General features: G+C 41.6%; 1 protein-coding gene across 1 annotated transcript in view; it reads right to left on the reverse strand.

Annotated features, from left to right (window-relative positions):
* Positions 1-25150, reverse strand: part of LOC108799384 (electrogenic sodium bicarbonate cotransporter 1-like) — a gene marked incomplete at its 5' end in the record, with an annotated part of 300557 nt that overhangs the window by 118032 nt on the left and 157375 nt on the right. Inside the window, one exon of the mRNA XM_018571249.1 lies at positions 7295-7428. Within this exon, the coding sequence (XP_018426751.1) occupies positions 7295-7428 (134 nt within the window). The remainder of the gene's footprint in view (positions 1-7294; positions 7429-25150) is intronic.

Below are 25150 nucleotides of genomic sequence, written 5' to 3' on the forward strand. Positions count from 1 at the left end.
TGAAACGACGCCTGAATGGGAACATGAAAGTAGGCGTCTTTTAAATCTATAGAAAGCATCCAATCTCCAGGATGTATCCTTTTCAAGATGGTTTGCAGCGACTCCATTTTGAAATGGTCCTTGACTATGAACCTGTTCAAGAAAGTCAGGTCGATCATCGGCCTCCAATCCCCGTTTTTTTTCTGCACGAGGAAAAGAGGAGAGTAAACGCCCCCAAAGCGTTCCATACGTGGAATAGGGAATATCACGTCCTGAACCAGGAGGTTCTCCACATAGGAAAGGAGGATTGACCTCTGCACCCCATCCCTGGGAAGTGGTGTTGGATGAAAGACGGGACCAGGGATCTTGTGAAAACCCCAATGATGGCCTCTGGTAACAGTCTCCAGGACCCAGGGGTCTGATATCTTGTCCACCCAGATTTTCCCGAACTTGGCCAATCTTGCGCCCACCTGGAAAACCCGGACGGGCAAGCCTTCAAAAGGACTTGGGAGGCCCCTGAGCCGTAGCTGCAGGCCCTTTCTTAGCCCTAGAAAAAGTAGCAGAAGGTCGCAAGGGGCGACAAAATTCCTTCCCCGGCTTATAAGCCTGGGCTTCCTTACCCCTGTTAAACGCTTCCTTCCTGAATAGTGCGTTCTTCTGCTTCATGAGCCTTCGGTCCTGAGGAATAAAGCCGGACTTCCCGCCAGTGGCTTTGGCTATCACAGTGTCCAGCTTATTCCCAAACAAGGTTTGACCTTCAAATGGGATCTTACACCACCCCTGCTTAGAGGGGGGATCAGCCACCCATGGTCTGAGCCACAAGGCTCTCCTGCCAGTAACTGCGGATAACATTACCCTGGCCAAGGACCTGCTACCATCCACCGATGCTTCGGCAAAGAAGGTGAAGGACAGCCTGATGTTACGCAAAATAGACAAGACTTCGGCTTTAACGAGATCATCTGAGACATCGGTCTCTACGCTGTCGACCCAAGCCTCCAGGGCCTTGAAGGTTGCTGCCATGGCAACCGCTGGCTTACAGGCACCTCCTGCCATAAGGTAGATCTTTTTAAGATCCAAGTCGGCTCGCCGATCCAACACGTCTTTAAACGTGACAGCATCATCTAGAGGCAGTGTGACATGCCTTGCTAGTCTCATGAGAGCTGCATCCACGACAGGGACTCCTCCAGGTGCTTAAACTCCTCTTTTTTAAAGGGATATAGCTTGGAGAACCAGTTACGGAAATACGTTTTCCTTTCCATCTGACCCCATTCTTCCTGGATTATAGCCTTGATTTCATCCATGAAAGGGAAGGACAACATTTCCTTTCATCCATGAAAGGGAAGGACAACGTCTCTTCTTCTCAGGCTGTTCCACAGCCTCTTCCCAAAGAAGAGCTTGCCGAACGGTTTTAACGAAGGGTTGGACCAGAGAGGAATCAAACCCTTCGAACTGGTCATCTTCATCCTCAGAAGAGGAAGAATCTACATGTGAATCAGAAGAACCATGGCCTTCACTGGCGTCGACATTTCCGGACGGTCCAGGCCTAGCCCTCGAAACTGACCCCTGACCTAGGTCCGCTCAGCGGTAGTGCTTGAGCGGCAGATAATTATTTTAAGGTGTCCTGGAAGACAGCCTTCATCATGGACATGACTTGAGAGGTGTCCGCATTCTTAACTTTAGTGGCCTCCAGAAAACATGACTGGCAAGCCATTTTCACAGGCAAAGCCCTATTAGAGCAAGACCAACACCCCTCAGGTTGGGGTTGTGGATGATGAGAGGGCCCTGGCTGAGCCGAGGGAAGTCGCTGGCTTACAGAAGGAGACCTATTTCGGAACCTCCGATCATAACGATGCGACCGTTTAGTTGGAGGAGAAGGAGACCTCCCCCGACTGGACACTGAGGATCGTCCTCGCTCACGGCCTTGTCGAGACCCAGACCTAGAACTGAAAAGAAAAATAATAAGAAACATAGTGCTAACCTTAGCCTACGATCCGTGTGAAGAAGTAGGTGCCCACCTTCTCAGTTACTGGCAATCTTTTACTGGGGAAGACTTGTCCAGAGGCATACTGTAAGTAACACAAGTGACCAGCATGAGCAAAAAGACACCACACAATAGCATAGGTGCTCAAGGCAAGGATTACACACCTGAAGGTAAGATAGCACAGCTTCGGCTGCCCGGCAGGAAGAAAGCAAACAGTCAACACATGAACCACCAATGAAGAGCTGCCAGCAGACTAAATACATGCTGACAGCTAGCTCCGCCTCCAGGCTCCGCCCATTGATCAGCAGGCATAGTGGAACTCAGCTGCATTCCTCATCTGTGCACTCCAAGGATCCTGCACGCTAGGCTAACCAGCGGCGGAGGAAAGAACAGGAGCTCTAGCTGTGTTGCTCCAACCTCCGCCGCCGAAAACGAAACCACGGAGGCGGAAGGGACCTCGCTGGCCGGACCTTACACTGGCTCAGCCCCATAGAGAGTACCATGCTGAAGGGGAAGGAATGGAATAATCCCCACAGGTGCTTAGACAAGTCTCCCACACTGCAATTTCAAATGCCTTGCATTTGCCTAGCCTGCCCCGAGGATCGCCAGCCATTTAGGACATCATAGAAGGGACTTCCCCAACTAGCCGACGGCGGACAGCAAATACATTATCCTCGCCAGGTATGCACCCTGCAACAAAACAACCTGTAGATTAGGGAGGAAAAAAAAAAGAACAGCTAGCTGGGCGACTCGCTCACATTTATGAGATACAATCCTGATTAGAGGGAAAAAGTATTTAGCGCCTCGGCCCTCTCCCTGTCGTTTGTGACTAACCTCCCGCTTTTCCGTCCTTTATTGGGCCTATCTGTTCTTTTCTCCCCTTTATACTATTTATGTATTGATAGAATTTTTTGGTGTTCCTTTTACTAACTGTGGCGATATACTTCTCACATTCAATTTTAGCTGCCCGAATTACTAGTTTACATCTTTTATTACATTCTTTGTAGTTTTGGAACGCCAATACTGTCCCCTCCATCTTATACTTACTAAATGCCACTTTCTTGTCCTTAATGTGTTGTTTTACTGTTTTATTTAGCCATATAGGCTTTGTTTTTGACCTTTTACTTTTGTTACCCAATGGTATACACTTGGTAATAGCATTTTTTAATTTGTTCTTAAAACAGTCCCACTTCTGGTCAGTGCTTAGTTTATGAAATAAGTTTTCCCATTCGATGTCACCCACTATATTGCATAGTTTGTCAAAGTTAGCCTTCCTGAAGTTTAGGCTTCTCGTCCGACCAGCCCACTTTCCTTTCCTGTAGCCAATATTAAAAGTAATCACCTTGTGATCACTATCACCCAGTGTCTCCCCGATTACAATATCCTCAATTAACTCCGTATTATTGCAGATGATCAAATTTAGGATTGCATTTTTTCTAGTTGGAGCCTCAACCATCTGATCCATGAAATTGTCTCGCAACATGTTCAGAAAGCGGGCCGCCTTCACCGAATGGAAAGTTCCATCAGCCCAATTAATGCTTGGGTAATTGAAGTCGCCCATTACCACAACATTTCCCTGCTTCTCAGCTATTTCTATTTGGGATTGTAGATGTGCCTCCTCCTCCTCCCCTATATTGGAGGTTTAAGACAGACACCCACAATACATTTACGACTAAGGTCCGTTCTATCTAGTTCTAGCCATAAAGATTCCAAGTCATCTCCACCATCTGACGTGATATTGTCCTCTATGTGCATATGGAGGTTATTTTTAACATAAATGCATACCCCCCCCCCCCCAAGCATAACTTCAAGTTCTTCTAATTTATTTGCTAGACTTTTAGCATTGGTGAACATACATTTAATGTTTGTACTATTATTGGTTAGACTTTTGCTTCCCTCTTGCTCCCCACTACTTTTTTTAATTGTTCTTGTTATGGTAGGTCAATTCAGAAATCCATGCATGTGCACTCTGAGAAGCAGTAGTGGCAAAGGGCTTGAGAGATTTACAATCTATTAACCCCTACATATGCACTCTGAAAAACAGTGCTGACAATAGAGCTAAAAATATTTAAATTTCATTAAGACATTGCATGTGCACTTTTTTTTTTAATACCTACCTGACCATCACCTTATAGAATGTAGCCGGTCTCTTGGGGATAAGGGGGTTAATGCCATCTTGGATTGAACACATGGTCCAGCCTTTGTAGTTACAGATAAGCTGAAGAGGATTGATATGATTAAATAGTACCTCTCAGTACCAGTTGGACATTAACAATGCTGTACACATGGTAGCCACATACTCACCAATGGGGCATTGAAGGGTTATAGCACAACAGGATCTGTCAGAACCTGCTAGACATGAACCACAATGCTGTATACATGGGGCAATGAAAGGATTACAGTATAACAGACAGAATAAGCCTGCAAATAAAGCAACAACTCCATTAAATATTAACATCGCTGAGGAACCACAGGTGTCAGCTACAATACTCACATGAAAGGCACCCAAAGAGTTAAGGCACAAGAGGGAAGCTTTGAAGCTGACAGAGTTAACAAACAACAGATTTCTGTAAGATCCAGCTAAAGTTGTAGGAGCAGAGCTACACGTTGTAGCAGACTGCACTCAGTGTTGTGGAAATTGTATTATATGGAATTATGTGGACATTTTATTCTAGGATGTGTGTGTTTTGGGTATTGTCATCTGTCTCCCTGTGTCAGATTTAACCGAGGAACGCTTTAGCAGAGGGTACTTGGGTTGAATCGGGACCAGCGGTAAAACCGTCAGTATGAAAACCTTCTCATGGGCTTGGAGACATGTTTGCGGTGTGTGGAGGCGTTTGCCGGTTTGTGAGTACTAAGTGCAATGCGCTGGGCTCCTTGCCTTCAAACGTATGTACACATTAGCGAAGTCCATATAACGAGATGCGTATTTGTTAGGATCCACAGCGCCTACAGGTGGTTCCTGGGCTCACCTGCAGGATTCTCCAGGCAGCCAGGGGTTGCTAGGTACCAGACCACCACTGGGTGGTGCTGGTACCTGCAACTCCAGTGCTCACCTGTGGGTGTCTCCCAGCGGCCAGGAATCAGCCCATTAGCTATTGCTCCAGGGAGGGTATTTAAACCCTCCCTGCAGTCTGGACCTTGGCTCAGGATTCCGTTGCCTTCCCCTGTTGCCTGAGTCCTCTGTCCTGAACCCTGAGACCCTGATACCTGTATGCTATCTTGTACCCTGACTCCTGTGCCCTGTTTCCTGTGTTGTTACACCCGTTGTATGTTCTAGGTGTCTGGGGTCACATTATTGGTTTATGCCTGTTGTGGATTGTTTCTGTTAGTTTGCTAGGTTTATTAAAATATTTATATATACCATACTTGCCTGGTCCGTGTGGTCACACGTGTTTGGTCTGCCTGTGTGGGTACCTGCGCAGGTGTGGGGGTCACCTGTGCCGGTATCCCTGACAGTATTATACCTCTATTGCGGACTGCGCTATCCCTTTTGGATACATATCTGCTTTTATAAGAAGACATTGATAATATGCCTTGTCCGTATACTGGTACCGTATATAGATAACCGCATTAGCAATGTCTCCTCAGATAGTCTCAATCCTATAAGAACAAGTAGAATGATCTTACTAGATACTGGTCACTCTGAGCAGTATTGAATGGGGTCCATGCTGACGATGATGGGGATGGGCAACCACATGACTGTTCGGGAAAATTAACACCCTTCCTTGTTTTACAAGAATGAGGTGTGTGTGCATTTCAATGTTCGGCCATGTTGGTGTACTCTCCTGTTCCTTTTGCCTTTTACCTTAATCCTGTTTGAGACATCACTTCCTGTTTGAGACATCACTTCCTGTTTGTATCACTTCCTGTTATCACTTCCTGTCAGACATATATAAAAATAAAGGGAGCCGGGAGACAAGGTCTCTAAGAACAGAACCACCAGCATGAAAACATCACCGTGTCCTGACTCTACATGACTCTACAGAGGTACCTCCGGTCCTTGCACAAAAGAGCGTAATACACGTGCTTTTAAGCACAAGGAAATTATTTGTGTTTGGCGCACTTTAGTGCGGCATGGATTTGTGCGTTTAACCAAGCGAATTTCCATAACATCAGCAAGCACCTGCAGAGTTAAAGCACCACAAGCAAACTAATGGATTTTTAGAAAAAAACCTGCAAGATTCAACTAAGGCTTTAGCAGCACCACAGAACCACATACTTCCCTGCAATGCACCTGTACGGTTTAAGCACACCTGATTACTGAATAGATCTACAGGCATAATAACAGATATTCAAAGAAGATTCAGCCAGTGCAGAGCAGGACTGCAAAGCCATAGGAAATAGTAGCACATTCGCTACGTAAAGTAATTGAAAGAAAATGGAGTGGATCCTACTTGTCATCTTGTCCATGCATGTGATTATTCCAGTACAACCATAGTTTCTTAAGTTTGCATCTGAGTCATGGTTTCTTCAGAAGACCAGGAGGCCAAGCAGGTGTCTTCAACATGCCGCCATGATGGAGGAAGCATCCGAATATGAAAGGACCCCAAGAGACCATTTACTGCACCCCAAACTCTGAGGATATGGGGGGAGGCTTCTCTTACAAAATAACATTTAGCCACCTGAACAAAGGGAACTTTGCAACAAGGAGAGGCTGAACATGTGCGGCAGGCCAAAGGCAAGCTGAGGTAAAAATCAAAAGTATTCTTAGTATAACCGGCTTGAGCAGTGAGGACCGAAAAAAGAATGGTGGCCTTGGGAGGCGTGCTTTAATTTATAGTATAACTGGTGTGATTGGGTGAGAGGCGGAGCTAAACCCATTTGTATGCTGCCATGTTGGTGTCAGGAAATATTACACACACACACACCAGATTCACATCTCTTCAACTGTCCCTTATCTCTTCCAGCAGGGGTGCAGTAATGAAGCCAGGAGCCTGGCACCTGACCAGCTTCCTGATTGAATGGGAAGCTGAAGTCACGCTCCCTTGCAGCTTTCCAGGCACTGAGGAGTGCGGCTGTTATGTGAGGAATGTTAGTTGCAAGTACTGCTTTGCTCTTTATCACTGAGCCGGTCACAGAGAGATCTTTGTGATCTCCCCACCTGCTCAGTGACTAAAAAAAGAGCGCCCACTGTTGCGGTTTCTTGTTGCACTCGAGGTGATTAGGGTGTGCCCAGGCACACCCAGCACACCCTGTGCGCAGGCCTATGACTAGAACTAAAGTTTGAGTGTTATGGAAAACACTGGAGTTCTCATTTTAATTAATACAGACCCAAACTATTAGATATACAGAAGATGCTTTCTAGATTTACTTTTTTGCAATAATACTTACTTGCTAAAATTGTACAGAAGCCTCTCAAATACAAGGACTGGTCCTGTGCTGCTTAGAATAGTTAGAGGCTGTCCAGCAAACAGACAAAACATTCCACCGCAAATTGCTGTTCCAATAAAGTTTTCCAGAACCCCCTGAAAATATAAAATCAATCAATAATTATCTGTCATTATTATTTAAAAGCTTTTTTTTACATTCATAAATGAGTGCTACTCTTCATTTTGTGGTGGATAAAATACCTCTTGCTCTTAGGTGAAAGTTGGACACCTAACCTAACAGTGACAGTCTGACATTCTAGTGGGTATACTTCCTATTTCCACTCTTTGCTCTGATTGTGATTTTCTTGCACTATTTGATACGGAGCTAAGGCTCAACCTTCACCTAAGAGCAAGAGGTCTTTTATCCACCACAAAATGAAGAGTAGCACTCGAGAAGTCTTGAAAGGTCTAAGAAGTAAGTCATAACAACAACTAACCTTAATGGGTAACAGAGAATGGATATAGAAGTTAGAATAAATAAGGAAAGGATATTTGCAATAATGGAAGGTGTGGTAGAGGAGAGGGTAAAAGGAAAGAGAAAGGGGGAAGGTGGGGTGCACGCTCTCGTGAAGGCTGGGTATCGAAGCCTAAACAGGGTAGAATATGATCAATTCATAAAGTAACCAAACATCCTTCAAATGAAGAGCGTAGGTAATCTTTGATCCAGGGATCCCACAATTTTTCAAAAATAGACATTCTGTCTAGGAGGCAGTCAGTCTTTTTTAATTGGTAAAAAAACATTGAAACTTAGATATGGCAACAGAAAAAGAGAGGGTGTTTTTCAACCAGGCACCAGTAATGGTCCTTTTGGCTGCAACAAGAACATGAAGCATAAGTTTAAATTGAAGGTGAGTAAGGATAGATGGTTTAATATTAAGAAGAGCTTCCTGTGGATTAGGAGGTACATACATTCCCATCAGTTCTGCTATCATCTTATACATTTTATACCAGCAATGCCAAGCAACAGGGCATGAGCACCATATATGGATAAACGTTCCATCCTTAGGACAGCCTTGAAAACATTTGCCAGTGCAATAGGGAAAAAGCGCTTAAGGTGGTTTTGGACCATATACCAACAGTATAATACTTTGTAATTGGTTTCAAGAGCTAAAACATTACTGGAGCTAGATTTCCATGTAGGCGTGATGTAGGGAGGTTGTACCAGAGATAAGAAGACCAAATAACAAAAGAGATCAGACCTAGGGAATGAGGATTACTGATGCAAATCTTCTCAAAAGGAGATAAGGGAGTTGGACACTGTGGGATATTGAAGAGCAAAATAATGAAATGTTTTATTTGTAAGAATCTAAAGAGTTTCAAGCGTGGTTGGATTAGTTTTCAAGCATGGTTGGATTAGAGGACTTACAATTATTTGATGCCATCTTTATCTAAAAGGTTATACATTTTGGTAAGGTTTTTTGGATTGCCATAGGGGGAATAGACTAGGAGATAGTGATGAGCCGAAAACCCCCGTCTTCGGTTCGAATTCGAACTTTCGAACATGGGAAAAGTTCGAACTCATAATACTCAATGCAAGTCTATGGGGGTAGAACTTTGTTAATGGCCATAAAAAGGATATGGGGATTCGGATATGGGGAACATGAATCAATGAAAAAAACACTTTTAAAAAATAAAATTTTTAAAGGATCAGTGATTTTAACATCACTTAAAGTGAAACAATAAAAATATCTTTTGGTGGTATTTAATCACCACTGTGGTTTTTACCCAATTTTTTGGTAAAATATAAAAGACGGGGTCACGTCGGGTAAAAAGACACCAAACATGTCAAGCCTTAAAATTGCGTGCGCGCGCCAAACCTCACAAACCGATAATACCCAAAATTGGCCATAGGCGACGCTTTAAAAGCTTTTACCACTCATCAGTCTAGTGTTATCAGTGATTGATGGCCCTAAAATGATTGCTCTCACTGCGACGTTCGCGGCGATATGTTACATATGTAGCACAGTTGTCGTTTCCGTGCGCTGGTGCACCGGACGCATATTTACGTTTATATGTGCGTAAACATTTTTAGGGGGTTTTTTTAACTTTTTTTTATATGTGACTTATTTTTTTTACTTTTTTTTTATTTATATATATATTTTTTACACTTATTGTTATTGCTATCACATAGGGGGCTAACAATCCCCAGTAACGGCTCTATGCATTGCACGGGTTTTTTCTTGAGCAGAAAAAAAATGCTGGTAGGATTTTTAAGGAGGAACATGGGGTCCCCCCTCAAATTCCATACCAGACCTTGATCCAAGCACAGGCCTAGCAGGACAGGAAAGGGGGGAGACGAGCGGGCCCCCCCCCTCCCTGCAATACCAGGCCACATGCCCTTGGCACTGTGAGGGTGCTTTTCCAGGGTCGGCCCCCCCATCCAGGTGCGGCCCCCCCTTGTGAATGAGTAAAGGGTACTTGTACCCCTACCCATTCGCAAAATGGTTAAATAAAAGTTTTTAAAAAGAGGCCAGACTTTTGAAAAAATCCTTTATTTGAACAAAAAGACATGTTTTTTTTCTTTAATCACTCTTTATTTATTTTCGACTTCAATACTGTACATACATAAATAAATACAACCATCCATCAACATTGCGTCACCAAATATAAACATACTAATACACATAAAAATATTTTAACATTCATAATATCCTTCATCCACTTACTCATTCTAGACCCCCCTGTAAAAAAATTAAATAAAAAAAAGGCCAAATTCAGTCCCCTCAAATTTTAAATTTCATGTTAATTATCTCAAGTATACAATTCCAGTGTCTAATATGAAGAGGACAATTTGTGTTTAAAAAAAAAAAAAAAGAAGAAAATATACATAAGTTTCCCAACTAAAAAATATCCATATATGCGTTTACAAAACTACCCCTACCCTTATATATCCCCTCTATATACCCACTCATATTGGTCCGTACTCCTCCGTATGTACACATCATCTTCATTGAATCCACCATGTTTAAAAAAAAAAAAGTGAAAATCTGTTATAATCCAACAGCACATGTTTTTGACAAGTCTTTTATTTTTTTAAAAATGGATCCACCAATGTAATCCAGCATCAATCACGACATTCAGCGTTGTCCACGACGATGACGACTCGAGAAAATTTTAAAAAGAAATAGAAATTTTAAAAAAAGACGACCGCCATCCTGTCCGCTTGCGACGTTCACTCGCCGCAGAATGGCTTGATGCCAGCAACATATAAACAATTGGGCGGAGCTAGCAGTGACAGCTAGCTCCGCCCAACTGTTTACAGTTGTAACGGGTGAGCCATGATTGGACAAAGTCATCATGACTTTGCCCAATCTTGGCTCTCATAGTTCTCTGTGCCCTGACTGGGTAAAGTCTTGCACCTGACCTGTGGTCAGGTGCATGGCTTTAGTCAATAACAGCTCACAAGGCACAGTGCCTTGCAGGGCACTCGGCGGGTGAACAGCCCACCGAACGCCCTGACAGCTTGTGTGTTCGCTGAACACACGAACTACTGATGTTCAAGTTGAGCTCACGTTTGGCTCAAACGTTGAGCCCATCACTACTAGGAGACTCTACACTTGGTGGGAAAGCTGGGTCATAAAGGAAAGATAAAAGAAGGAGGGGGGAGAGAAGGTCTCCTGAGAATTTCAATAAGTCCCATATTTTAAAGGAGAACTATGAGGTGAGTGCTTTTCACTCACCTCAAAGTTCTAGCCGACCTGTGACAATGAGACTGTCACAGGTCGGCTCAGTAGATCGGGAGGTGAGCGAACACATACCGGCGTTCGCTCACCTCTCGATCCTGTCACGGCTCTCTGCCATGACAGGGGAGGGGCTGGATTCCCCGCTCCACTCCGCCAGCGCTGACTGGGGGAACGGACGGGGGAGGGGGCGGGTACAGCTGGCTCTGCCTTTAGATAGGCAGAGCCAGCTGTCAGTCACACTGCTGGGCGGATCCCGGTACAATTGTCGGGATCAGCTTCAGCTGCAGCATCTCAGCTGCTCGCGGTATACTGCGGCGTCTCAGTATACCACGAGCTCCAGCTCGTGGTATACTGAGCCTAGGGTGACGGGAGGACGCTAGTTTGTGTCCTCCCGTTACCCTAAGGAGAACTCTGGGGAAAAGCCTTAACCCCATAGTTCTCCTTTAAGGGAAATGATGAGTAATCTGATTATGAAGACAAGTTCTAACTTTGGGCTGAAGCAAGAGTAGATTATCAGTTTTTAAGGGGTCACATTCTACCGCTTTCAAGGATGCCCAGAGAGGAACCTCATTTTTAGGTTGGTATTTAGTCAGAGATGCTAATTGGGCTGCGTAGTAATATTTTGTGGGGTATACCTAAACCTCCAGACTGTCAGTGATAGTATAGCCATGGATCTTGGAACTCGAGGTTTTGTATGGTGCCAGATAAAGAGTAGGACTTAATTTTTGGAGAATCCTAAAGATATGGGATGGGATCGGGATAGGTAGAACTCTAAATGGATATAAAAATGTAGGGAGGTACTTGTTGTGGAAATTTTATTTGGACTATTAGGTAAGTTTTTATTAGGATGTGTTTTTAGTAGATTGTATATGTGAATATTGTCATCATGTCTCTCAATGTCAGGTTTGCCGGGTTATGCTCTATGGAGCATAGCCGGAGTTAATCAGCACTGAGGATAAACCATTGGAGTGGATATCTTCCTATAGATGTGGAGACGCGGCCACTGTGCGCAGAGATCTCCGCCGGTGAATGGTCCAAGAGGAGGGGAAGGCGAATTGGGGTTCAGTGCAACAAAAAAGCCGGTCGTTTGGTAAGACAAACTTTATTTCAACTTTTGAAATTTTTTGTTGTTCTGAAACCAGAATCTGTTTTCTCTGTCCGCTGTGTCAGGTAAACTCTGCTCAGCAAAATAACCTTCTTTTGCTTCTCTTTTTGTATAATTTCAGGGTTTGTGTGTTAATATTTGGTACTTGGGATAGGGTTATTGATTGGGGAGAAAGCCTATACTGCTGTCCTCTATAGGACCCCAGTCAAAACAACTTAGAGGGTTTGTGTAAAGGGCTGCTGTGTATGTTAGATGTGTAGTCAGTATTTTGTTATACAGGTGAAACTCAAATAATTAGAATATCGTGCAAAGTTCATTTATTTCACTAATGCAACTTAAAAGGTGAAACTAATATATGAGATAGACTCATTCCATGCAAAGCAAGATAATTCAAGTCGTGATTTGTTATAATTGTGATGATTATGGCTTACAGCTCATGAAAACCCCAAGAACCCCAAATCCACAACCTCAAAAAAGTAGATTATTACATACAATCAATAAAACAAGGATTGCACATAGAACAATATCGGACCTCTGAAAAGTACAAGCATGCATATGTACTCAGTACTTGGTTTGGGCCACTATTGCAGCACTTACTGCAATTACTTTTGCACGATATTCTAATTATTCGAGTTTCACCTGTATAGTCGGGTTATTGTGTGAAGCGAATTTCTCTTGATAATACTAGAATTCCGGTCTGTGTAAGTTTTTGTGGTATAGTGTTATACTGAGCGGAGTTATTCTATCATTAGGCTGAGATTCAGCGCTAAGTGGAAATCTATTCGCTTTTGGGCTGGAAATCAGTTTAGTGTGAAATTGATGCAGTTTTTGTTTTCTATGCGCTAAAGCTCATTTATTAGTGTAACCTTTTTGTTTTTACTAGATTTCAGTGCCACCATTTTGTTTTTTGCACTGAGATCCACGTGGCTGTGCCACCATTTTGTTTTTGCCACCATTTAGTTTTTCAAGTGTAATTATTGTGTTTTAGTATTAAAAGGCAGTTTTTAGTACTATTTTTGCGGTTTTTAACTACATTTCGGTTTTTGGTGGAGCTGGTTCATTTGGTGTCTATTGAAAGCAATTCGTTTGTTTTTGCATTAAATGTCTGTTTTTTTCAAGGGTAGTCATTTTGTCTTTTTGTAACTTTCTTTTTTTAGTTTTTTTGTGTAACTTTTTATTTTTTATGGTAGAATTCAGTGTTTAGTGTAATTAGTCAATTTTTACATTGGATTTATTTTTCGGGTGGAATAATTTTGGTTTTGTGCTGATTTGCGGTTGCTTAGTGGAGATATTGCTTTCTATGCAGTTTTCAGGTAGAGACATTGTACATTCTGTGAATAGACGATACAATGGCATTCCATAGTAGTTGTTACATCTAGGAATAGATTGAAGCCATTGTATTGTAAAGCGGAGGATCTTCATAGTATTCTGAGGCTGTCTTACGACACGGAGTAGGGTTAAAACAAACGTGTGGACGGTGGTCCGCTGCAGTATAAGCAGGGGATCGAGACACATCTGTTTTGGCATACAAAGTGAGGAGTAGATTCTAGGCCCACCAACAGTAGGCCGTGTAAAATAATTGGAGTTGGATGTGTGCTCACTAAGGTGCTGTATCGTTGTAAACATACCACCGTGGTTTTAGTTTCTAGCTGACCGCCGTTTGGCCGTGTACAATAATTGGAGTCCGGAAGCAAGCTTTTACCGTGAGAATAGTCACCGGGCGTTACTGCTCCTGAAGGTTGGTGCAAGGGTACTCTGGACGCAGACTTACTGTAAAAAGCCAGTTTGAATCGTCATGGGCAATCGGCCGTCAATGTTAGGGAGGGAAAAAGAGGCCTCCCACATTAAGACAGCATCCCAGTACATGAGGTCTGGGTTTGGGGTTCAGGCCATGAAACCCCTTAAAGTGTGGCACAAATGTTCCAGGGGAACAGCTTGGTGCATTCCCTTGGAGGGGACTTTTGATGCCTGGAGGTGGGAGAAACTCATCACCGAGTTTAGAGCCAGGCTACAGGCATCAGGGACCTTGGATGTAGCTCAGTCATGGCTTCAAAAGTCTATAATGGTTAATCGGCAGGGTGTACAGAGGGCGGTTTCAGTCTGGAAGAACCTGACCTGAAGGGATAGCCGAATGTGGTGATCCAGTAAGGGAAGGGAAGTAGGATCTTGAATGTATTTCAGCCTGTATTGTTCATACGGGGATTTCCTGCAACACCATGGCAACAGTTAATTTAACGCCTTTTAACGTCCGTGGCCTCAACACCCTGGCCAAACGCCACCAGGTTTTGAGAGAACTCAAACGACTCTCATGTGATATAGCGTTCCTCCAGGAGACACACTTATCGCATTCCACCAACACACGTCTGAACTCTCATTATTACCCTACCTGGTACTATGGTCTATTAGACACAAATCGAGCCAAAGGAGTTGCCATTGGTCTTCGCAGGAATACACCTTTTGTGCTATCTGAAATGCGGACAGATGATAAAGGTCGCTTTTTATTTTTTTTAAGGGCGTTCTCGGCAACACCTCTTGCACTTATATATACTGCCCTAACCAGAACCAGGCTGGCTTTCTATCCAAGACACTCCATAGCCTCTTAGACTTCACATCCGGGGTGTTACTGGTAGGGGGGGACTTTAATTTGGCACTAGACCCTCATCTAGATGTTTCCTCTATATGCCCGTACTAAATTAAATACGTGCGGACCTGGGTCGCTGGTCCCCTCTCTACCACTCCTGGGTGGGACGAATAAATGCTATTAAGATGAACGTGTTGCCGAGACTGCTCTTTCTTTTTCAGATGCTACCCATGGGTGTGCCATCCACCTACTTTGCATTCTTACGCTCACTGGTATCTAGGTTTTTTTTTAATTATTCACTTTTTTTTAATTAATTTAACAAGGAAAGTTTTACATCATTAATCACATAACATTTAAATATCAAAATGTGTAAATACATAGTTACCAAATAAAAAAGACATTTTAATTTCATAATTACTCAACATCTATAAAATTAACTTTTTGATACAAATCATTACATGATACAATACCAAACCCAGCAATAGGGCCACTTAATAGAAAAGGGAAAGATAAAAAAAAAAGAAAAAAAAAAGTCAAGGAAGGGGGGAAAGGGTGTGAGCGTTCAATTATTTACACAGTTTATAAATTATAAATCCATATCTATATTCATATATTTATATTTAAGACCTATTCTTCAACCTTCAGAGGACAAAAATTAAAGAACTAAACAATACCAATATTTCCCCTCTAATATCATCCTTGAGGTATCACAGGAACATCTAATGTCTGTTTAAACAGTCCCCATGGTTGCCATTTAATTTCATATTTATCATATTGATCATACTTAATTGCTGTCAGTTCTTCCATTGTTCTATAGTATTCGACTCTATTAAGCCAATCCACCATAGTCGGGATAGTTGGTTTGTTCCAATGTAGGGGAATTGAGGTCTTGTCGGCATTAAGAAGCGGAGGGGTCAATGATCTTTTATACGCCAACATTGGGACATCCGTGACATGAAGCAGACATACCGCTGTTATGCATCCCCGGTAAAAAAAAGGAGTGACCAGTTAAAGGCATCAAGGGTGAGTTATGCTGACCAATCAAGCCCACATATAACCTATCCCAGATATTGAAAGTATGGTCAGTCAGAGGGGACATAACAGATTCCAGTTGCCGGAAGTTTCGAGGTATCCAACATATGCTCAATAAAGATCATCCTGAGAGAGATTCTTCTATCTTAACCCATAGTTTGGATTCAGAGTGATGGTGCCAATCTAACACTCTATTAAGTGCAAAGGCTTGATAATACAAAGTGAAATCCGGCAATGCTAATCCACCAGCAGTCCTAGCCTTGATAAGAATTCTGTGCGAAATCCTGACGGAAGATCGTCTTCATACATATCGCCCAACAACCGATATAAGGGTGCGCAAATAGTGACTAGGTAAGTGTATAGGTAGGGTTTGAAATAGATATAACATCTTAGGTAATATCATAATTTTAATAGCATTAAACCTGCCCGTGAGAGAGATAAAGGGGATGTGTTGGTGCAGAGTAGTGAGATCTCTTTTAATAGTATTAAGAGTAGGGAGATAGTTAGTGACATACAGGTGAAACTCGAATAATTAAAATATCGTGCAAAAGTTAATTTATTTCACTAATGCAACTTAAAAGGTGAAACTAATATATGAGATAGACTTGGTGAATATAGGAATGTAGGCCATGATACTAGGGTACTATGCACTAGGATAATAGAAAGGGGAGAGGGAGGGGAAGGAGAGGGAAAGGGGAGAGGGAGGGGATGACAGATTTGAGAACATGGGGTGGATTGGAGTGGGGAAGAAGTAAGAGGAACAAAATTTCACAATTTTTACATAATACACTAGGGGTAAAAAGAAAGACGGGAGGAGGGGAAATGGAAGTATTGAAGCACACTAATATAATTATCAAGGAAGTAAAGAAAATACACGGGGTAAGGTAGAAATGGGAGAGTGGGGGAACACAGGAAGGGGGGGATGGGCGGGAAGGGAAGGGGGGGGAGAGGGGAAGGGAGAAAGTAGAAAAAAATATAAGGAACACTTAATTGGTGACGAGATGCTATGCTTAGGCTCATAATTAGGATGAAGGGACACACGAAGGGGGTTACAAATTCAAGGAGTGAAGGGAAGTGTTAGATGGAGGTCTTCCTCTGCTGCCCCACCCCCCGTTTGCCCCTCTTACCCCTCCTGCTTCTTTCCCTCACAGTTGGATACTGCATAGGTCCAACTGTGTATATAGGACGTAAAATGTCCAGATATTTAGGGGATGGGTATAGGGTGGGGAAGCGAGGGGAGGGGGGTTTATTGTTATCTCTTCTCTGCATTTGTGGTCTCCATATGAAAATTATGTTTTTTCCTTATCTTCTAAAATGACAGTATTGAAATTGGTCTCCCTGGATGTTAGGGGGTTCAATGATCCAAGGAAACGCTCACAAATTACCTACCACATGCACAAGAAAAGGGCACAGGTCTTGTTTCTACAGGAAACCCACTTTAAGGATACGAAAGCCCCTGGGTTACAATCTAGATATTACCCTCAGGTGTATATTAGTAATAATACAATAGCTAAATCTAAGGGGGTAGCTATATGTTTTCATACTACAGTACCATTTCAGCCGAAGCAGATTGAGAGGGACAAGGAGGGTAGATATATATTTCTAAAAGGTATTTTATATCATAAAATGGTTACAATGGTAAATGTGTATGCTCCCAACCAAAAACAAATTCCATTCATATTGGCATTGATGAGACAATTGGAGGAGTTTGCTGAAGGTATAATAATACTGGGAGGGGATCTCAATTTACCCTTAGAACCAGAAGTGGATACATCTGGGGGGCGGTCGCAATTTTCATATCTACAACTAAAGATAATGAAGAATGCTTTGTTTACATTTGTTTGACATATGGAGAGTTTTGCATCCGGGGGTAACGGATTATACATTTTATTCTCAACCACATAACTCATATAGTCGTATAGACTACTTTTTGATTTCCCACCACGCACTCCAATGGGAGCCACGAGCTAATGTAGATCAACAAATTTGGTCAGACCACCATCCAATTAGTTTGGAAATACAATTTGCGGATCAACCTTCTCGAGGGTTCACATGGAAATTAAACGAAACACTACTTAGAGATGAGGAGACGGTGTTGGCTATAAAGGAAGCTATTTCTACTTTTAAATTTAATCATGAACTTGACACTATGGTACTCCCGATTAAGTGGGAAGCGCTTAAATGCGTTATAAGAGGAGTATTTATATCCCATGCTACCAGGATGAAAAGGGCCCGTGAGGCGGAGGTGGCGACTCTGCTGCAGGACATATTAAGCTTAGAAGATAAACATAAAGCAAATATGAATATGAACGTACTATATGTCTTGGAGCAGAAACGCTTAAAGCTCAGGTCAATAATGGATCAGAAGTATCTAAAATATAGAGAGGCTATCCGACGATCATTCTATGAACAAGGAGATAAAGGGGATCGTTTATTAGCTAGATCAGTAAAGGGCCAGACTGCACATACTTTTGTAGCAAAAATCCAAGAAAAGGGAGGACATATAGTCCACTGTACGGATGGTATAGCTCAGGAATTTCAGGCTTATTATTCTGAACTCTATAATATAGCAGCAGAAAAGGAGACATCCTCAGAGGAATCAGAGATGACATCAGGGGCAACAACATATATGGCAGAGACCCCTATACCGAGGTTATCGAGGGAGGAGGCAGAAACACTTGAACCACCATTTACGGTGGAAGAGATAAACAACATAATTAAAACTCTCCCTAAGGGGAAAAGCCCAGGCCCGGACGCATATACAGGCATGTTTTATAAACAGTTTAGAGAGATACTAGCCCCAATATTGAAGGATATGTATAATTCTATATCTGAAGAGTGCCCTTTTACCAATCAATCACAGGAAGCACATAAAGTGGTAGTGCCTAAACCAAATAAAGATCTTATTCATTGTCAAAATTATAGGCCTATATCTCTTATCAACGTAGATTTAAAAATATACGCAAAAATTATTGCAAATCGCCGAGATTTTGTAATTTAAAAATTTAAAAGGAGACACCTCAAGTAATATATAAGTATAACGGAAGATATCAGAATAAAGGTTTAAGGGAAATATGCATATGTACGGGGATATGTGTAAATGGTTTTCTGTTTATATGCTGATATTTATGAGGAAATTAATAAAATCTTATTATTTAAAAAAAAAAAAAGAGATAGACTCATTACATGCAAAGCAAAATAGTTCAAGCCGTGATTTGTCATAATTGAAGATATTCTAATTATTCGAGTTTCACCTGTATATACTTATGGTGTTTTTGTTTCTGTTCCTTCTATATGCCGGAGTGAGATGTTCCTGTTGTCTAATCGACCGAGTCACCAAAGCCCGAGCAGACGACAACATTTTTGTTGCCAAGACGAGACGAGACGCCCTGAAAACCAACCCATGTACCAGATGCAGAGGATTCCAAACCAACCGGCGACCAACACGACCCACCACCTCATGTCCTCCCTCTGAGTCACCTCCCGAAGGATAGAGTCTACGCGTCAACATTGATTCTCCATTGTTTTCCATCTTCCTGTTTTGCTTTATGGATTCGTCCTCAAACCACTTTTTGTACACAAGAAGGACCGTTTGCCGAATTATCCATGCGCTATGCTTTGCATATGTATGGAGGCTGGCAAGGGCCCCGTTGTAATGTGCATATTTATTCGCTTGGCGGGGATGTAGTTGCTTTTGAGGACACAGTATAATTTGGATACATTTGGAAACCAACAAGAATCTAAAATAAATATTTTTTCATATTATATACATCTGAGTCCTTTCTAAACACACTCCATCACAATAGAAATATTGTAAACAATTGCTAAACTCATAATTTGGATACATATCTGCCTTCATGAAGGAACATACGCAGGGCGGCAGGGCGCAGAGGGGCGGCAGCAGTGTCCTTGTGGGGAAGTTGCGGGCGCCGGGCTGTAAGTTGCCCTCTCTACATTTAGTCCTGTTTTCCACAAGCAGGACTAAATGTAGAGGGAGGGAAGCCGATTGTTCGTTTACATGTGATCTTGGTGATGTCGCCAAAATCACATGTAAAAAGTCTGCAGCCTCCCCCCTGCACTTACCTCTCTCCTCTGGTTCCATCCTCTGGGCCCCGCCGCCAAGTCTCTCCTCACTGCAGTGAGCAGAGCACTTTTTAAAAGTAACCCTGCAGTTCCGTGTAGACAGTGAGAGCTGTGCTCTTCCTCTCTCACCTGTCACAGGAGTTCCAGCACAGTGCTAGAACTCCTGTATTGGAGGTGACAGGGTCAATAAAGACAACCTGTCACCTCTAATTGCTATCACACAGGGGATTGTTTTCTCCTGTGTGATCGCAATAAATTTAGGTGGAAAAAAAATTTAATTGATTTTTTTATTTTTAAATTAAATAAATGTTTTAAAAAAATCATATTAAATAATTAAATAAAAAAATTAATAAAAAGGTAATTAAAAATTAAAAAATAATAACAAATTATTAAAAAATAAGAAAATAATTATAAAAAATAAAATACATCCCCTTCTTAATACAGGGGAACAATAGTACTTAATTATGCCCTTGCTTTGTTTACAGCAGCCTGGCACTGCAAACTACCCTTTAGTTTGTGGTCTACAATGACCCCCAAATCTTTTTCTATTTCTGACTTCCCTAGTGGCATACCCATAATTGCATAACCCATTTGCTTGTTTTTATTTCCAAAGTGCATTACTTTGCATTTATCAACATTAAACCTCATCTGCCATATCCCCTATTTTATCCCCATTCACCCACTCCCCTATTTTATCCAGGTCCTCCTGTAATGCTATACTGTCTAGGTCCGTTTCTAATACCCTCCCTATTTTTGTATTGTCTGCAAACACTGAAATATGGCTATTCACACCCTCCCCGATAGCATTAATAAACAGGTTAAACTGCTTATTACACTAGCCCAGTCTGAAAAGGTGCCATTTATAGATACTCTCTGGACCCGTTCCCGTAGCCAGCTCTCTATCCACGTACACACCACCTCATCTATGCCCACAGATCTCAGCTTGTGTAGTAATCGTTTATGTGGTAACGTATCAAATGCCTTTGAGAAATCCAGATATACCACATCTACCGGCCTCCCTCCATCTATATCTCTACTTACCCCCTCATAAAAGGTTAGCAAGTTAGTCAGGCAGGAATGGTCTTTCCTGAACCCATGCTGATTGTCATTAACTATCCCATTATCCTGAACAAATTCTACCAAATAGTACTTAATTATGCCCTCTAGCAGTTTACAAGCCACCGATGTTACACTGACCGGCCTATAGTTCCCAGGTTGGCATCTTGCCCCCTTTTTGAATATTGGAACTACCGTGGCCTTCCGCCAATCACTTGGGACTCTACCAGTCATTATTGAGTCTTTGAAAATGAGGAATAATGGTCTTGTTATAGCCTCACTTAGTTCCTTAAGTACCTTGGGGTGCAGGTTATCTGGACCCACTGCTTTATTTGCATTTAGTAGTTTAAGTCTTTGTCGTATCCCGGTTTCCGTCAACCACTGGGGTATATTTTGTGTTGAACTTTGTGTTTTCTCACGTACATCAAACCCGATTCCCTCCTGAGTGTATACTGAGGAGAAAAAAGTATTCAGCGCCTCGGCCCTCTCCTTGTCATCTGTGACTAAAATTCAAACTAACCCCGCCGCCCTGCCATCTGGTTGCCATTCTCTATTGATGGGAAGGGGGGTTGGCGGAACCTGGCCTTGTGGCGGCAGGGAGAATAAATCCGGCCCTGAACATACGCTCATGTCTTTTTAGTGTGTCTGATCAATACATTGGAAAAATAATATGGTGTTTTCCCTGCAGATAAACACACATTCATGGGAATAGTAGTATAGTTCTAATAGGCATTGGCATAGTCTACAAGCGAAGAGGGAGTATTGTTTATTGCCATATAAGTAACATTTATGATGATTCTCCTGATACTTTTATCTGCTTGGTTAGCTAACAGAAGATTGAGGGTTAATTTAGCATTGTCCAATTCTAATCTATTTCGAGGAGAAGGGTTGCTTTGCAACTGATTAGATTTCACTAAGAAATCGGTTTCCAGGACTCGCAGACAGTGTAGAGTCTGACATTCTTTTTTGACACATGAGGCTAATTGGATAATGTGTTCCCTCAAAACAGCTCTATAGGCCTCCCGCAGGGTTAACAGGTTTATTTCAGGGTTATGATTATGGGACAAAAAATCTAAAAGATATAGAAAAAGAGTGTACAGCGCTACCTATTCAAGAAAGCTATATGTAAACAATAGATTAAAGGAGATTTTGCGGCGCTAAAAACCCTTTCTGTGTGAATAACTAAATATCTTAATAAATCAAGTAATACTCAAACTGTCATCAGTGCAAAAGGCTAACAGTGAAAACTTCTCTTCTAAAACTGTGAATAAATATTACTGTGTAAATAAAATGAGAAGACCATATGGTCTCTTGTAATTGTGATAACTGTATAAAGCAATTTTAACAGTAAAAAACAATTAATAAAGACTGTAGTGTGCAGTCACTTTGTGCAAAGTAATTGAGGTGATACAACCTCTGTATGATTTACACAGTAATATTTATTCACAGTTTTAGAAGAAAAGTTTTCACTGTTAGCCTTTTGCACTGATCACGGTTTATGAGTATTACTTGATTTATTAAGATATTTAGTTATTCACACAGAAAGGGTTTTTAGCGCCGCAAAATCTCCTTTATTCTACTAGGACTTCTCAGTCTGTATTGTGGCTGCTTTATTACCTTAATAGGTTACCCACAAGCGCAGATCTATATTTTCTATATGTAAACAATAACCTGTCCTAATAAAAGTGCATATTCAATCCATTTAAACGTGCATAAAATTCATCAATGACTAGTGCATCATATGGCTATAAATATATGATAAAAGAGTACCACTTATAAATGTATAAAAAGTGCTAATCAGTAATCATGTTATTGTTTACATAAAGCTTTCTTTAATAGGTAGCGCTGTACACTCTTTTTCTATATCTGTAAGTTATTGCACTTTCTGTATAAGCAGCTTGCTTTATTTATTTTAGATTCGTTTACTGTAGCGCCGAATTTTATTATTTACAAAATAATCTAAAAGGATGGATCAAATATTATGTTTAGAGATTTCATCAGTCAATGAAGAATCATTTAGAGTTCAAGTTCGGTCTACTGACTCAGCCCATAGGGAAGACAGAGTTAAAGTAATACCCGATGGTCAGACTATGAGAATGGGACTATATCTGAATATAAAAAGACATGGGAGTGTGGAGTGGGAAGTGAAAAAATTATCTATCCTGGAAAAGGAATTGTGAGGATAGGAATAAAAAGTGTAGTCCTTGGTAGAGGGATAGATTCCACGCCAGCAGTCAACGAAAGTGTGTTGTCATAGAAGTGTTTGGAATGCTTTTGAGTTAGCAGTGGATGGTAAAATGTTGGAGGACCTGTCTATACTGGGCTGTAGAATAAGGTTGGAATCACCACAAAGGATCGTTGTGCCACGTTGGTGAGCTCCAATAGTAGCTAAAAAAATTTGAAAATAGGGACTTGGCTAGAGTTAGGAGCATAATATTTGGCTATGATTTCATCAATATCCCGCAGTGTACCATTAAGGATTAAATATCTCCCTGATAGATCACAGAATACTTTGCGACAATGAAATTAGGAAATGCAGAAAAGGTCACAAGCACTCCAGCATGTAGAAAAGTCAATGTTTATTGACTTCACAAGTGTCACATCATCAGAGCGACATTTCTGAACAGCAAAGCAGATAATTTGGGTTTTCTATCCGGTCAGGAGTGCAATGGGTCTGTATGTTTTTTAATGAAATTAGGAAGACCCCTCTGTGTTTGGATGCATCATTAGCCATGTACATTTGTGGATATTGGGGGTGAAAACATTTTGGATAGGAAGTAAGTGAGAAATGGGTTTCTTGTAAACAGAGTACATCAGTTTTATTCGGGGACATGATGAAAGTGGAGGGTATAGCAAGAAGCACCGCAGTATGTCACCCGTACCAGAGTTGTACAGTGATGGCCTTTATTGCTCTGGATGTGCTGTGTGATTGCAGAGTGCACCTAGGGTACAGTATGTCTGCCATCGAGCATGTGTGCATGCGCCCCTACAGTTTTAAAGGGAATCAGTCTGAGAAAAATATGTAACTGGCAAGTATGCAGACCAGAATTGCTAACTTTATTCTGACCCACCTTGCTGCATGTATGTCTTTTCTAAGTTAGTGAATCAAAGTATTGTTGCCATAAACAGCTAAGCAAGCAGCATTTCCAGAAGTAGGAGGCCGAGTATAACTGGACATTCTGATGCATAGTGCACGGACACATCCAACAATATCTCAAGCAGACCATGTCATAAATCTACATTTGTGCTTTTTATCAGGAAAAATCTGCCTCTTCTTCACATCTTTAGACTTGTTTTTTTCAGTGAAAAGGTGCACATTACTTCCTTTTGCCATGCATATGGGTGTAAGTGTAAGTAAAATGTCTGGTTTTTTTTTTCGTTTCAAAGAAGTGTCATTTATACAACTTTCTAAAAAAAAAAAAGGAGGGAATATTTATTTAAGGGTGTTTAAGGCCTTAAAGTGAATTTTAACTTTTGCAGCAAAATTAGGATAACCCCTATTTTATATTTGTTAAGAAATGTGTATGCCCTAAGGTGGATAGGAATAGTGTAGGTTGGGTTATTAATTTTCTAAAGTTCATGCTTGGACAATGACTAACATACTACATACATGCTGGTCTGGCAGCAATAACTGCTTATTTAAGATTGCTACTGCAAGCAAAGCTTGGGGGCTGGGACCTTGTATAATGTGTTTTTTTGCAAGAGGACCACATATTTTCAAGTGATGGTTGGAACCACGCTCTTAGCTGGCCCAGTATAACAGCACAGTGGTCATCTCACATGTCAGGATATCCCAGGCCACTGGCTTTTTGGTTCTAATTAAAAGCATGTAAGAGGTTTTTGCTTTGTAGTTATTTCAAACAGATTGTTTCAGAGATGCTTTGTTTCACCAGTGAAGAGAGCAAGAGGGGGAAGAGAGTTTGATCACTAATTATTGGATGCATGTAAAGATGCTGAGGGACATTCCACTAGTTGAAGTGTAGGGGAGAGGTGAGTGCTGACTGCCAGGGGAGTGGGGATCAGGTAAGAAAGTGCTTTACTCAAGTGTCCTAGAGGGTAGCCCAACTGCAAGGGTATGTCAGAACTATTGGGCAGAAAGGAATCAATTTAAAGGCCTATACATATTACTTTACAGATTTGTATATGGGCATCATGGAAGCCATTTTGTCTGTTAAAAGGTGAATGCCAGTTCATTCTTCTTAGACAAAGACTCTTACAGAATTTTTTTTAAGAGTCTTACTACATTCCTTCTCAGGTCGTAAATTGTGGGGTCCCAGA

This window comes from Nanorana parkeri, unplaced genomic scaffold (assembly GCF_000935625.1).
Source record: "Nanorana parkeri isolate BGI_ZX_2015 unplaced genomic scaffold, ASM93562v1 scaffold1710, whole genome shotgun sequence".
NCBI classification, from domain to species: domain Eukaryota; kingdom Metazoa; phylum Chordata; class Amphibia; order Anura; family Dicroglossidae; genus Nanorana; species Nanorana parkeri.